We start from the raw sequence: 15,780 nt of genomic DNA, 5'->3' as shown, positions 1-15,780 counted from the left end.
TCTCTCAAAATCAATAAACATATCCTCAGGTCAGGATTTAAAATTTTTTGCCTTAAAAGTAACTCCTTTATTCAGATTTTATTCAAATATTTCACCTCTGCACACAGTATTTCTACAAATTAAGAATGTCATTCCACTGAGTAACAGTAATTGAAATCTAGATTCTAATCCCAACCGTGATCCAGGGAAGACTTTTCTAGACACATTTCCTTCTTTGAAAAATGAAGAGGCAGGCTTAGAAGTTGGAGTTTCCTTCTAGTTTAAGAAACTGGATCATTAAACTCTAGGGCCTAGTTTGTACAAGCTTTTACATTGTTATATTCCTTATTATAAGAACATTTTGTTGGCTAAATTGATTTATAAACTTGAGAAAGCTTTGTATTTATGTATCAACACGCCTATACAAGAATGCCAAGGCCTTGGGAAAAAGCATGATGCAGTGCTACTTGAATTTGAGTCCCCGAACAGTTACGAGGTCTTGGGTCACAGCCCTATCTGAGCCTCAGTTTCCTTATCTGTAACCTATTCTGTTCCTTACAGGACTGTCCTAAAGATCATCAAGAGAAAGAAATGTGAAAAAAAAAAGTAAACAAAAAGAGCACTATACAATTGTTAGATATTACAATGTTCCTAGTGGCTGATAAAATATCATCAAAGAAAAGTGCTTCCATAAAAGTTTATTGATCCCCACAACAACCCTGTGAGGTAGGGTGATCAGGGCATTGGAAGATGAGATAACTAAATCTACATTGCTTGTTCATGGCTATACTGCATAGTAAATATGTAGAAATTAAACTGAGGTTTTTAAATGTCCATGACTTCATATTGATTCACATGGAAAAAGGCAGAGAGAATATTAACTACCCCCTACCTTAATGCCAAATGGACAATGCCTTGAAAAAATCCCATTTCAAAAGATGAAAGTAGTATTTCATTGCTTATTTCTACAAAGATTTATAAAATAAAAAAATAGTGAAATATTTTACAGTTTATATATAAGGGTCTCATTCAGGGATATGTCCTTCAGTTGTGTATATGATCAACTATTCCAAGTGCTTGGAATGCAAGTTCTTAAAAACTACGAAAGAATGATAATGAGCAGTAGCTTCAATCTTCTTTATTATTCCTCCATGCATCTTGAATAAGTTCTGTGAAATCGGGTCCCAGTTTAAAAAATAAAACAAAAAAACCTCTACCACAGAGATGTCTGGTAAACTTTTATTTTGTTGCCTACCGTCAAACTACTGTCACATTTTAAAAATAGTGATTTCCCAAACCTGGTTATTAGAATCACTTGGAGAGCTTTAACCGCCCCCCCCCCCCCCCCCAACACACAATCAGGCCCCACTGTAAACCCAAAGAGACAACTTTGCAGGGGTTAGGCCTCAGGAATCTATTTCCAAAGCTCAAAGTAACTCTAATGAACAGTCAGGTTTGGGAACTACTGATGTATTTTAAAGTACTAACTAATATCAAAACCGTAAGTAACTAAGTATAATCTTGCTGCTTTTCTTATCCCAATTTCTCAAAACACACATCCCAAGAACTCTTGCCTCTGGGAAAGTAATTTCAATTCAAGATATGGAGAAACATTTTATAAAAATGTATCCTAGTGAGTGAGACTTGGATTCCAATAATTTAAGTAGCATTTAAATACAAGATACTGAGTTTTGTGGTTCTTATTCTGAATATTTAAAATGTATTTCATACAAGTTCCTAACAGGCTTTCAACTCAGGGGAAGACATGAAAAGTAATGACATAATTAAGCACATCAACACTGAAAAAATACTACACTCGAACATAGGTCATGAGAGGAATAAGAAAGTGAATGACAACCTAAGGCCTTTTGGCCCATACATTTTTGTTCCCAGTCCACTCTTCCCCTATAAGGGGAAATAAAATAAACATTCTTTCCTAGTTGCTTGGCATAGTTATTCGGTGGGTAACTATTAACTAAGTTAATTTTAGATACACAAGATTAAAAGAGATAACAAATAAATATCTATGAAGACAAAGAGAAATCAGGTCAGAAAACCTTAACTAGCTAATGATGTACTATGTAACACCATCATGTTAGTACAATTAAATGAAGGCTTCAGTGTCCTTTACATTTCATATTTATGTGATTGACACAAGACGTGGAAAAGATCTGGTCCTTATGGAGAATTCTGTGCTCGCTGTAAAGATTTGTAGGAATAGTGAAATACTTTCTTCAATGATGAGATGAAGTCTCTGTTTTCCAGGTAACTTGACTGAACTAAGCAATGAAAAATGAACTTTAGAAGGCTGAACGAAAGTAGTATCTAGTTGAAAAAGTCATTGGCCAAAAGGAACTTTTTAAAAAAACCATGCTATGTTTAACCCCAAAACAAAACAAACAAACAAAAAAACAAAACCAAAAAAAACCCCAGAGAAATATAAAAAAACAATGTACACATACATTTTCACTGACAGATACAAGAAAATAGCCATTTATAGAAGTCACAATGCTTTTAACAAATTCCCCCCAAATTTTGGGAAACAAGATAAAGCCATCGGGTAATAAATATACATACTAGCTAATATAAAACAATTTATGGTTTCAAATTGTTATTCTTTTAAGACCCAAGGAGAAATTTGGTAATATAAATCTGATTAGGGCTACATATATTACATGGATTAAAAATACAACTGATTAAAACATTCTAACAATAATACAAATATTTAAAAGAATGTCTTAAAAGTCAGACATTTATCACTGGAAATAGCACAATTATAATATGAACTTCAGAGCTGTAATGTGTATATAGGTCACTTGCACTGTGTCTTATTAGGTATCCATCTCTCCTGCATTTACTATAGTCAGTTTTTAAGAGTTCATGTTTCCTGTGTGAACTGTAGGGCCTGGGCACATCTCAGTTCATAAAATATACTCATACACTTCCACTTAACTGAATGGAAGTATTTAAGGTAACATCTATAAACACATTTTTAAAAAGGGATAATGAGAAGATAAAACATTAACGTGAGACAAAGCTGGACAGTTGTCTCTACAAATTATTTAAAATTTTGTTATTAAATTTAAAATGACTCAAGTCAAGTAATGAAAAAAATATGTATTAAATTAGTCTCAAGAAATTTTCTCAGGCCATACAAATTTCCCTTACTTTATTTCTTTAAAGAATCTTGTTATGCTTGATTCAGTTGTCAGTCAACTTGAGGGAACTCTCCCTAACAGGGGACTGAAAACAGTGTTTATTTAAAGTGCCCACTGGCACAATGGTGTAGGTGCTTACATTTCCCTTCTCGTTATGGGAAAGCCCTTTGGGACTGTATCTACTTAATCAGAAAAGCTTTCAGCAATTATAATGCAGGCTGAAAGCTTAGATCTCATATAGTTTTTGGATTTTGCTGTTTGAGCATAAAAAGGGAGCAAGGAAAATGTAACTAGGTTCACAATTTTGAGCAAGAGCATATGTAAAGGTAACGTATGTACATTTTATTTCAAGAAAGACAGAAGACAAACAGCATAAAGATGCCCAGATGCCCTAAAGATAAATACATTTCAAAGATTCTCATTAAAATGAATCTGTAGTATTTTTTCCTGCAAGCAAAATACCTTTCTTTAAATTAAAACAAAACAAAAACAAAACAAAAAAAACAGTATTCTGAATTGCAAATGCTTCTGCTTTTTTTTTTTTTGCAGAAAACCTGCCATGATTATTTAATGAATAAGGATTTTCCACAAAACAGGCTTGCTCTACATGCTAGATTTTTAAACAGTTCAGTGACACAATATACTAACTACATACACAACGGATAATATAGTAAGAAAACACTCAACCTGATGAAAAGTTAAAATTTTCATTAATACACTGAAAACTGACATAACTCATGCCTTTAAAATCAAAAATACAAAAATTAAATGTTTTCCTAAAAAGATTTCCTTATTTTAAGGACTCATTTGAAAATGAAGCTGCATGTAATTTGTACAGTAAGTTGTACAAGTAAACAGGTAATATACATAAAAAATTAAGTGACATACTCCTCAATTATCAGTTGTCCACCTTTAATTTCCAATACTGTACTTTCTTAACAAGCATACAAAATATCAAACTTCTCTTTAGAAAAAAGTGCCGTTCTTTGACATCCTTTACACAAAAACAGTCTGAGCCTGTGGCATGTTAATGCAGTGGAGAGGCAAAGCATACTAACTTTACAAATTCTACCTTCCATAAAAAGCCTCCCGAAAAGGAGATTACACGCCACTATAAAAATATCAACCTCTTGTGGTAGCTGCATTAGAGTAGAACCAAGGCTTGAAGACTATTTTCATATAGCATAGAAAAACCACTATGAGAGCATATTAACTGCATCGGTGGCTTGGGAGTTTACTGTGCCACAGGATTATGCATAGCTACTGTAAGGTACCAAGACTGTTACACAGAGTTTTAAATTGATTGTAACCAAGAGCATAACAGAGGTACTACCAGCCCATGCAAAGTAACTAAAAACAAAAAACACCGATTCACTGTGCTGAATACTTCATTCCTGGAGGAAACCAAAGGCAGCAGTAACCAAATCAAGCCCCAACGGTGACCAAACACATTCTCCTCAAAGATTGGTGAGCACAGTGAAGTCTGAGGTATACCTTTATCCATTAAATCCGTGTGCCATCGCAAGATATTACCATTTGGGAACACATGCCATCACAATGGTTTAAGTCATTTGAATATTAGTCATTTATATATTCTTATCTACCCAGTCTCTTGATTTTTGAAAAGATTTCACCTACAGTAGAATATTACAGAAACAAAATATAAATGCATGTCTTTCTAAATGAAACTTACATGGACTAAAAGTAGAGAATATTTTTAAACAAATATACAATATGCAGGCAGACAAAGCAGGAAAACGGCCATTCAAATGTATAATAAAAAACTAAAAATTGACTATTTCCAGAAAACTATGAAGCGCCTCAACTAAAAGGAATGCATAATGAAATTCTAATCTAATACAGGTCAAAAATGTAAAAAGGTTATAAACCTTAACAGGAAAAATAAAACAACTTTTACTGGCCATTCCTGTTGAAATGAGAATCTTAAAGTAACAGAAAAGTGGCTACAAACCCACTTAGAGCACCAAACAGAGAGAAAATAAAAGTCCATTTTCATCTCTGTTATTATCATAAAATCCTGTGTGACTACAGGTCAAACTGCTGGTGGCAGAAACAGAATTCTTTATAAACTGCAGATGTCCTGTACATAAAAAAATTTCACTGGAGTTGCACTAGTTCTAAAGACTCTTCTGTTTTAGCCTACCTACTGTATGTATTCAATCTGAGAGAAAGTCTCTTTCTGTAACCCTTGATTATTATTGGGCACCAAAGATAAGAAAAGCAAGACGGGGTACAAAAATGCAAAATTTCAACAGTAATGGCAATGTTTTGTCTTAGTCCAAAAGGGTCCTGCATTCTCTCCCCCTTCAGTGATTTGACAAGTCTTTGTACTTAATCAGGGGGCAGCAAATCATGCAAGCGAAATCGGTCTCTGATGTGAGGTCGAACATCTTCATTCTGTGTGTACAGAAAAAGACATTTTAAAGGCCATGTAATTTCGAAAATATCCTCAAAGCATTATAAACATTTTTACTTTACAGAAGTGTACCATTACTGATTTTCTAACTTATTTTATTTGCCAAATATAAATGTACTACACAGAAGCAATTAACTTAGAATTAAATTTAGATTTTAAAAAAACTGCCATTAAAAGTTTTAATTTTGTAAGAATGATTATGCTGTAACAGCGTTTGGTTTGGTCTGGTTTTGCTTTTACCAAATCAAAAGCTAGATAAAAGTGTTAAGCCACTGAATTCTATTTCATATATTAGTTTTAAAATGAATCCATAAATAAAGGAAGAAAATTTTCAGTATAGTTTAAGTAGCATAAGCAATAATTCTATACCTGAACTATGAAAGCAAAATGAAATCGACTTAATGAAACTAGTTTAGTGACTTGCAAGAGGAAGCCCAGTAAAATAGTAAGACTCACTTTATAAATTTTAAAATATTAATAAGTATAATTTAAATAGAATTGATAAGGTTGATAAATGCATGTAATCCTTTTCAATCTCTGTCCTAATCTCCCACCACACTGACTTTTTAAAGCAATTTAAAAGATTTATTTCACTCAAGTTGAGCCAACAAAAACAACAGAAAAAGGTAAGATATACTTGCCAGTTCTACAAGCTTCTCCAGAAATGGAATCAATTTTAGGAGTTCATTGTCATTTTTATCCATAAACCAGCTTTCTATAGGGATTCCATTAGATAGCTAAAATGATAAATAAATAATTAAATCCTTTTTGCCTACATTTTGCCTACTTTGGAAAAGCTTAAAAAAGAAATAAATTGAAGCCTAATTGGGTTTTCAGCATAATTGCATCTTAGTGTATATAAAACTGAACAAGAAATATTCATTGAAACAAATTTTGCATTAATGTAACTAAAAACATCCCTTTCATTCATTCAAGGAACAGTTACTATTAGTTAATGCTAGGCATTGTGAATGCAGGGGTACTGCCAATCTAAACAGAGAATACTATTGGAGAGCATATACTTATTATACACAGGGACCATGTCCCATTCATCGTTTTATTCCCCCCAAATAGCAGGATAATCTAAAACACAGGAACACAACAAATTGACTCAATACTATTTCACTGAAGAGTCCAAAAATAAGAATGTAAACTTTATCTGTTTTATAGTAAATAATCTCTAGGATAAAATATCTTTATTTAAACATTTACATGGAACATTGTGTTTGAGATGAAGGATAAATTAAATGATTTTATCTAGGAACCCAGAAAAAAATTCTTAAAAACATATTTCAAAATGCAAGCAAATAAAAAAGTGACTTACACTGAACATTTTTCAATACCATAGGCAGTTTACGCACTTTATTGTTTTTATTATGGACATTTTAAAACATGGAAGTTAAGGGTAAATCTTGTTTTATCTATACCCAACCTACTTTCCAACATCACCATTCTATACCAATTTATTGTGAAGGAAGCCTCAAGCAGGTCACATGAATATACTCATAATGTAAAAAATGCCCTGGCTGCTGTGGCTCAGTGGATTGAGTGCCAGCCTGTGAACTACAGGGTCGCCAGTTCAATTCCCAGTCAGGGCATGTGCCTGGGTTGCGGGCCAGGTCCCCAGTGGGGGGCACGTGAAAGGCAACCACATATTGATGTTTCTCTCCTTCTGTTTCTCCCCACCTTCCCTTCTCTCTAAAATTAAATAAATAAAATCTTAAAAAGGGTACAAAATATTGACAAAACAGCCAATATATAATATTAAGAAGGTCAAATTAATATTTCACTATTTAAGTCAAATCAGACCAGAAGAACAAGATTAAGCTATTCATAATTATCAAACATGTTTACAATCAAATTACTGCTAGAATAACTCATAAGAAAGCTATTAAATGATATATACTTTATAGTCCCTTCTTATTCACATTTACTGCTCAGATTTTTCTTTATTTATGTTGTACTCAATTTTAAAAGAAACGTTTCCACCAGGAATATGCCAATTTGGCATTTCTAATTCTAAATGCGACACTAAACAGGAAAATGCCACCAGTGAAAATCCTTTTCTCCTGTCATACTATTTGGCAGCATTTGTCCTCATTGTGATTTTTTCCCCCAATATGAGTTTCTTTAGCAACCCTCTTCTTACCTGATATGCAAAGGCTTGTGGTGAGTTGTCAATTATTATAGTTTTTGAAAGATCTCTTCCAAGGATATTTAAGTCTTTTATATAGTTTCCTTGTACACAAACACAATGTTCACGAAAAAGTCGGTGCCCTAAACATAAAAATAAAAACAAATTAACTAAAACAAAGCAACCTCTAAAAAAACAGAATGTATACTGAAATATATACACACACACATACCATAGGTTTAGAGGTTATGACTTATTTTGTCTCACAAAGGAAATTCATGTGGGCCTAAGCTTTGGGCTATAGTTTTACTATAAAACTTCTTAGCAACTATTAAAACCTTACAACCAAATATTACCATGCCTTAAAGAACTCTGGTTTATCCCAAAGTGTTATATTAAATTACAGAAAAGAACTAAAAGTTCTGTAATTTGTTTTTGTAATTTTTACCCAGGAAAGCCCAGTTCAAATGCAGCATCTGGTTGTCAGCAAACACCTGATTTTTAATCAATTTTCCAGATGGCTGACTGAGGCACAAGGGGGACAAGTGACTCGCCAAAGGTCACACAGTAAGTCAGTGGTTAGCCCTGCACTGGAATCCAGGATCCTCTTGGCTTCCAGTCCTTTGCTCTGACCAGAAGACCACACAGCCTCCCTATCCCTGTATATGCCACAACAGGATATATAAGAAGGAATGTTTCTGTGTTGGCATTTTAAAAAATGTTTCCAGTTTCCCTTACAGTTTTTGAGAAAAGGTGTGGAGGCCAAAACATTCCATCATTTCAACTTTTCCCAAACACCCATCTTTTAATTTTGTGTGTGTGTGTGTGGGCGGGGCGGGGGGGGGGTCACTTCAAAAAACAAGGATTGAAATGAATTCAGATTTAACATGTAAACTGATGTTTTACCAATGATAGATACTAACTTGAAAAATTCTGTATCATTTAAAAAAGCTATTAAATGTTTTATAATAGAAACTTTAACAATTATATAATCTTCATTTAAAGCTCAAAAATATTAGTCTCTGTATTTATTAATAGTTGATACAGATTACCTTCAAATACTCCTTTTATATTCATTAATTATTTGGTAGTTTGGCTTCCTTATGTCTTAATCTCACACTAAACATTTTTTCAGGAGCTAGGGCCTACTTATACCTGTATTTTCAATCATGCAATTTCAAGAATGGGGCATTTTCCACAAATGAAATCTGTCTTAGTTCTAGCAACAGCAACACCACCACCCCAACAAAACTCAGCCTTAAATATCAGTGCTAGTGGGTGATGGCAAAGAGCAAGAATTTTACCACCAGACAAAACATAGTATAAATAGCTCTTTCCCCCCTTATTATAAAGAATACTTTTAGTTATATGATAATCTATCTCTAAAAGGTTTAAAGATGGTCCTACTTTGAAAAAATAAGACGAAACAAAAGGATTTAAGCAAACATTTAGATATGAGGAAATTGGTGAGGCAGATACAGCATGCATGTACAAGTCACTACTGATGTTTTTTCCCCAATAGTAGCAAACTCACCCAAGACAAGCGACAACTGAGTATGTATGCATACTAATAGTTACTTTAAATTATACTAAAGCCTCTTCAGTTATTCAAAAATCTGAGGGTTGCATGTATTTGCAGTTTTAGAAACAAACTTTTTTTTTTTTTTGCCAGTCATCAAATTTACATTTGGACTCATGGGATTCAGAGACCTAGGAATTTCTGAGTCTACCTTGTCACCAACAAAGATAATTCCCTACAGCACTCCAATGAAATAAATATGTTAAAGTTTTTCCTGTTTTAAGTTTTCAAAATGTAACAAAATAAACTTAAACTAAATGTGTAAATTTTAGAAAACTAGTTTAAAAGAGGGGTGTTAATTTGTAACATTATAATTGGCATGAGTATAATTTGTCCTCCAGTAAAATGAAAGCTCGAAGAGGGGAATGAAGGGCTTGTGTCCCTCACCAATGTTTCCTGGAATGCTGGAAGTAGTGAGTAGAACTCTTCAGAATGAATGATCAAAGCAAACAAAATAATTTGTATACTTCTGTTGAAGTTGGGTAACATGAGCATAAATTATAATATACTTTGAAAGATAAAATGAAAACTAACTCCAAGGGCAAATTTTAATCCTTTAGATTAAAGAAAAATCACAGTTCTATTTACAAGAAAGAGAAATCTCCTAAGCATGGACATCAGGAAAAGCCTTTTGCTGCAGTTGCAATCACTCAATAATAAAGGTACTAGTAACAGCCCTGGCCGGGTGGCTCAGTTGGTTGGAGCATCATCCTGTACACCAAAGGGTTGTGGGTTCAATTCCCGGTCAGGGCACATACCTAGGTTGCAGGTTCAATCCCTGGTTAGGGCTTATACAGGATGCAACCGATCGATGTTGCTCTCTTTCCCCATTCCTCTTTCTCTAAAATCGATAAAAAATAAAAACATATCCTCAGGTGAGGATTCTTAAAAAAAGAAAAATTAAAGGAACTATTAATAGCAGAAATTAAGTTTAGGATTTTCCACTAAGACAATATGGGAGAAAGTATTCGAGAAAATGAATACCCACCTATTAAGGCTGTTATGAGTTTTTTGTGGCATCTCTCTCACCTCTTGGTCAAAAGGTCAAAGATTAACTCGTACATCTTATATGATGCAACAAAAGACTTTAGTCTCAGTATCTCAGTTGAACTAGTTTTCAAACTGTTTTAAAATTACCCAAGGAACTTCCACCTAACCAGGAACACACTGCATCTGTTGGCTCAGGACACACACAAGAAACTGAGTCCAGATCAGGATAAACTCAGTGACTAAGAGAACTGAAATTTCCAATTTGATTCATGTAACATTTTCTCTCCATGGAAGATAAATTTGCTCTTGAAAAAAGCAATAGAGTTTAATTTGTTCCTTTCTATTGGAACTAACGTTTCTCTATGCCATTAAAAAGATGCCATAACATGCATTACTTCAGAGACATAAGGAAGTGAAAACATCATGCACACAAGTGAAAAATTCCACATACCCCACTCTCTCCCCAGTCCCAAAAGTGAGGATACAGATGTAACAATAAATAAATACATTTGATCTTTGTATCCTTTTAAAAACGTCTGTCTGTAGTTATATCATTAGGAACTCTTAAAGAGTTTTGGGGTTTAAAAAATCCATTTATTTTCACCATTCAACACAACAAATCTCAAAATATGTAGCCAACTGAAAATGGCCATGAAAGTTAAATATAATCATAGTAACTTCATAGTTCAGTGTGACAGACATTTCCACTATTTCTTAATTAAATTTACCTGACCAGTTGCTTTTTAGGGTCTAGTATGTTCAGTAACTTGTCTGCATACACCTTCTTAGAAGCAGTAAAAAGAATGATCTACAAATTCAGGGGAAAAGAAGTAATCATTATACATGATCTAAATATGGGTACGACGTTGAATAAAATAAAAATACTTATGTAATTAATTCATGCATGTTTACCTCATACATCTGAGACATTCGTTCCAGGAATTCCCTGAAGAATGGCCTTAATCTCACATAAACCTGAAGAAATACAAAGAAAAGCTTTCAGCAAGTAAACACATAAAATAGAACCAACTTATTTATGAGATATGTTGTATTCTAACTCTGAATATATCATCAAGTTCATATTCTAAAGAAACAGAAAAGTTTATTACTAAGTACCACTCAAAATATATTTCACATACCAAAATTCACTTTAAACAACCTTTTGGCATGGCAATAATAGTCATTGGTGATCATTTCACTTTCAGCATACAAGAGTACTTCATGGAATATAATTCTAATGAACATTTAAACTAATAATGGAAGGTTTCCCTCTGATAGTTTGATCCACCAATCAGCTCCATCTTCCAGCCAGGTGGCATCCATCCAATTATTAGGCAGGCTGTGTGTCCATCTCTAGCTGACCTGTCTCAATGACCTTCTTCAATAACTACTCAGAATTTCTTCTCAACAATCAGCTGCTAAGAATAGTTTTATTTCAAATTTCTACGATGGTAAATAATGTTCAAGAAAGATGTTTGGATTGGTGGGTTTAAATAACTGAAATTTTTCAGAAATCAATTTAGTTGTTCTACATTTACTGATTCAGATGTGGCATCTAAATTAGTACTAATTGGATACTTGAGATAAAACTAGAATAGTCAAACACCTACAGTTGTCAAAACCTACTGCCACGATCAGGAAAGACCAGAGCACCCAAAGAACTGTCTTATTTCTGTGTCTGTCTACATATAATGTAGCTCTTGTAATACACTCCAGTACTCAAAAAGCACATAAATATAAGTCATAAGCAACCACTAAAACTGATTTACAAAAGACTTTGACCCTTTTAAATTGTATTTGTGACAGAATTTTATAAAAAGAAACTTTTGTATTCCACTTAAAGGTGATTATTAACCTCAAATACCATGAAAAGACATTTGCACAACACCTATTTACCAGATTCACTGGGTTCAGATTAAAAACAAACAAACAAACAAAAAAACTGTGGTGGTAACAAATTCAAAATCTAGGTTTCATAGAGTCTGTCATCAATACATGTTCACAGAAAAATGCCTTCATGATAAAAATCTAGTTCTAGGAATGCTGTATGGGCACAAGAGCGAAATCGTGCCAAGGATTCTAGGAGTCAGGGACTATGTACTACCTATCTTTGTAATTTCCAAAGCCCAAAGGGCATAAAACAATGCCAAATATATCGTAAATACTTGATAAAAATCTGTTGAGTAAATGAAACAGAATTGCCCAAAATTAAGCAATATAGAGAGGCTAGCCTCTCTAAGGATAATTATTAAATTTAACAAGTTGATCACTCGTATAAGACAAATTTTGAAGAAATATGCTAATAATATCGTTTAACCCTACCGCCAGGCTAGAATGATAAGGGTTTGCTTGTTTTCAATCTTATTAATCAGGCATTTTATTTCAATTTCTTGACTAGCCAAAAAGTAAGCCACAAACCCCATTCCTAGCAAATAAAAATAACCAAATCCTCAGTATCCCATCACTATCATTTAGGATGAGTTACAAAAATATTAACTAGAGTTGTCATTAATCTTAACGTTTTCAACCTGGAACATTTGGTAGTTTGTTAGTTTGTGGCAATGGTTGAAAACCACACACCTTACATGTTTGGTAATCCAAGTTAACTGACAGATTTTAGATATATTGCTACCTTAACTGGTAAAATTCTGTTTTTAATTAAGTATGAATGTTTTCAAAATAGATTTGTTATGGTTAAGGAAAAAATATCAATTCTGCCAATACTTTTTAAAAAATCACCTCATCTCAAGGATGATAAACCATGAAACACCTGTTCATTACTAAGGTTTTTATCACATGTACTTAATAAAAAACATTTTACATATGTATAAATTATTTCAATTACCTGTTTATCACTTGCCCCATATTCTGAACTAAGATAAACAGGGCACTTGTAATTTGGGATGTTTCCTCTGAATACTAATACAATTCCATTTTACAGGAATACTTCTATTTAAACAATATTATATAGTAAGTAGAACATTGTACAAAGGTGACATTTACCAACTTCTTTTTTTTTTTTTTTTTTTTTTTTTTTTTATTTTAATCTCTGCACATTTCCCAACTTCTTATATGATTGATTCCAGATCAGGTCAAAACTATAACTCCATTATGTATTCAACTACTTTGACTATATTTAAATATAAAACACATCTTAAGTGATATTACTTTCAAAATGTGCTTGTTTGCTGGGGATAAAAGGTGTCACTAAAGATGAGGGAATTTATTGCTAGGGTGTTTCCTTACCATGAGAATAAAATATAATAATTATTGGCTGTAAAAGTTCCTATCCTGAGAACAATGCCACCATCTGAACAAATCTCAGGATTAAAAGACATAAGCAAAAACCTAGGCAGTTAGTGAAAAAACAAGAATTTGAAAAGGTACAAAGTAACAGTGAGCAGGGGTGGGGTTGGGACCACATGGGGTTCTGCCGTCTGCTGCCAAGGCAAAATCTCAGAAAGAAAAGTAGAAATAGAGGCATTGGGCCAACAGGGTCCAAGACATTTGGATGGACATATTAAAGCAGAAATATGCAGAAGATAAGATGCACTAAGTACTGTCCAATAGGAAACAAACAAAAAACAACTGTACAGTATGTATAATGAGACTATAATCACTTATTGTGTTAGGGCACAGAGCTATATCCACATACAGATGCACACATAGTAATGCCTCCAAATGCTTCAAAATCTATTCCACAGATGCTCTTAACTTCATTTTCTTTCCTTTACATTCTTTCTCTACTTAGTATTTCACCAACCATTCTTCAAACTTGCAACTCTTCAAAACCATGTCATCTCCCAAATGTAAGATTTGCCAAAAGTTTCAGTTCAGTCATATGTATATACCACATATATTCCTCCCAACATACCGAAATTATTCTATCTACATTACAAATAGTTTTAATCTTTTATCAGTAAACCAAATATATTTTGAAATTAAGTTAGTAGTTTAAAAATAACATGCTATAAGAAATAATTATATAAAGTATAATACCAACACATGCCTTCAATTAGATTTACTAGTCCAAAATAGTATTTATGAATATATTCATTATATAAAAGTTTTAAAATAAAATCTATTATAATAATATCAGCAGAACAGTGATATTGGAACTGATCTTACCAAAAACTAAATTTTATATAGAAAAGTGATAAATATGTAACAGGAAAATAACATTACATTAACAAAACTTAAAATGAACAATATCTGACAGTCAGCCTGTATTTTCTTTGGTATTAAGGCAATGGGAATGTTCTCTGACTGTGTATATAGATGGTCATTATAGGCTATAAATGGTGAATAGAACTAGATTTAATAAGAGTAGTCATTAAAATAGCAATCTAGTTATAAATTGATTATAAATATTTTGTGATGAATGAAGTCTAAATTCAAATTCGTGTCTAAGTATTCAATGTCAAAATATATATATTAATTTCTGACTGCCAGTTTTATTTATAATCATGGATAACTTTAATAGCATGACCAAAGAAAGAAAGAAAAAAAAAGGAAGAAAAAAAAAAGGAAGAAAAAAGAAAAGAAAAAAAGAAAAGGAAAAAATCCCAAAGACAAGCAGTTTCAATTTTTCACTTTGTCAGCAAGTGATTACCAAAAAAGCTTATTACATGTAAATCTTTTTTGGAAAAAATATTTCTAAATGGTTTTAAGGACAGAGATAATATGACCTTAACATATTCAAAATGATACATCTTTAATTGTTTTTCCATGATATCCTTAGAATTTATTGCTACGATGTTGTAGGTTTAAAAATAAAGGTAAATTCACTGGAACTCACTCACTTAAGAGTATGGGACCTTTAAATTAAAAAATGATTTGTAAATGCTATTTCATCAGCAGTAAGAATTTAAAGCAGAAGAAAACTAGCAACACCGGGGAATGTGAAGAATGAGATGCTACAAATCAGTAAAATATCTTAGGCTCTGGCCAGGTGGTACAGTTGCCTGGAGCACCATCTCTTACACCAAAAGGTTGTAGGTTCTATCTCTGGTCAGGGTGCTATGGGAGGCAACCAATCGATATTCTCTTTCTCAAAATCAAAACATATCCTCAGGTGAGGATTAAAAAAAAAATAGATAACCACAGGTGTTACCCTTCTGTACACCTCAGTTTCCTGGTCTGTAAGATGGGTATAACAGTACATACCTCATAGAGTTGTGAGGATTAAATACATTAGTGCATGCAAAGTACCTAGAACTGTGCCTGACACACTGAAGCTACCAACAGCTATTACTACTATACACCTTACTATTTAAAAGCAATCAATTGAGAATAAGGTTTAGATGGCTCCTGGGGGATAGTATTTGTAGGTAGATCAATCTGGGAATGAATAGGTAAATGCTAAAACATCAGAACCAATAAAAACGAAAACAACAAAAAAGACTCTGAAAATCCCTAAACTAAAAGTTTCTGTAAAACCTAATACTCGACCTGGCTGATGTGGTTTAATGGATCAAGCACCAGCCTATGAACTGAAAGATCG

At 33.0% G+C, this 15,780-nt stretch overlaps 1 protein-coding gene across 1 annotated transcript in view; it reads right to left on the bottom strand.

The window, feature by feature from the left end:
• Positions 1–2,212: 2,212 nt before the first annotated feature.
• The window catches only part of CTDSPL2 (CTD small phosphatase like 2), a 90,904-nt gene continuing 77,336 nt past the window's right edge, over positions 2,213–15,780 (bottom strand). Inside the window, 5 exon segments of the mRNA XM_036032720.1 lie at positions 2,213–5,555; positions 6,216–6,311; positions 7,724–7,850; positions 11,006–11,085; positions 11,190–11,252. Of these exon segments, the coding sequence (XP_035888613.1) occupies positions 5,490–5,555; positions 6,216–6,311; positions 7,724–7,850; positions 11,006–11,085; positions 11,190–11,252 (432 nt within the window). The 3' untranslated portion in view covers positions 2,213–5,489.

Source organism: Phyllostomus discolor, chromosome 1 (assembly GCF_004126475.2).
Source record: "Phyllostomus discolor isolate MPI-MPIP mPhyDis1 chromosome 1, mPhyDis1.pri.v3, whole genome shotgun sequence".
NCBI classification, from domain to species: domain Eukaryota; kingdom Metazoa; phylum Chordata; class Mammalia; order Chiroptera; family Phyllostomidae; genus Phyllostomus; species Phyllostomus discolor.
This window is presented reverse-complemented; position numbering and strand designations above follow the sequence as displayed.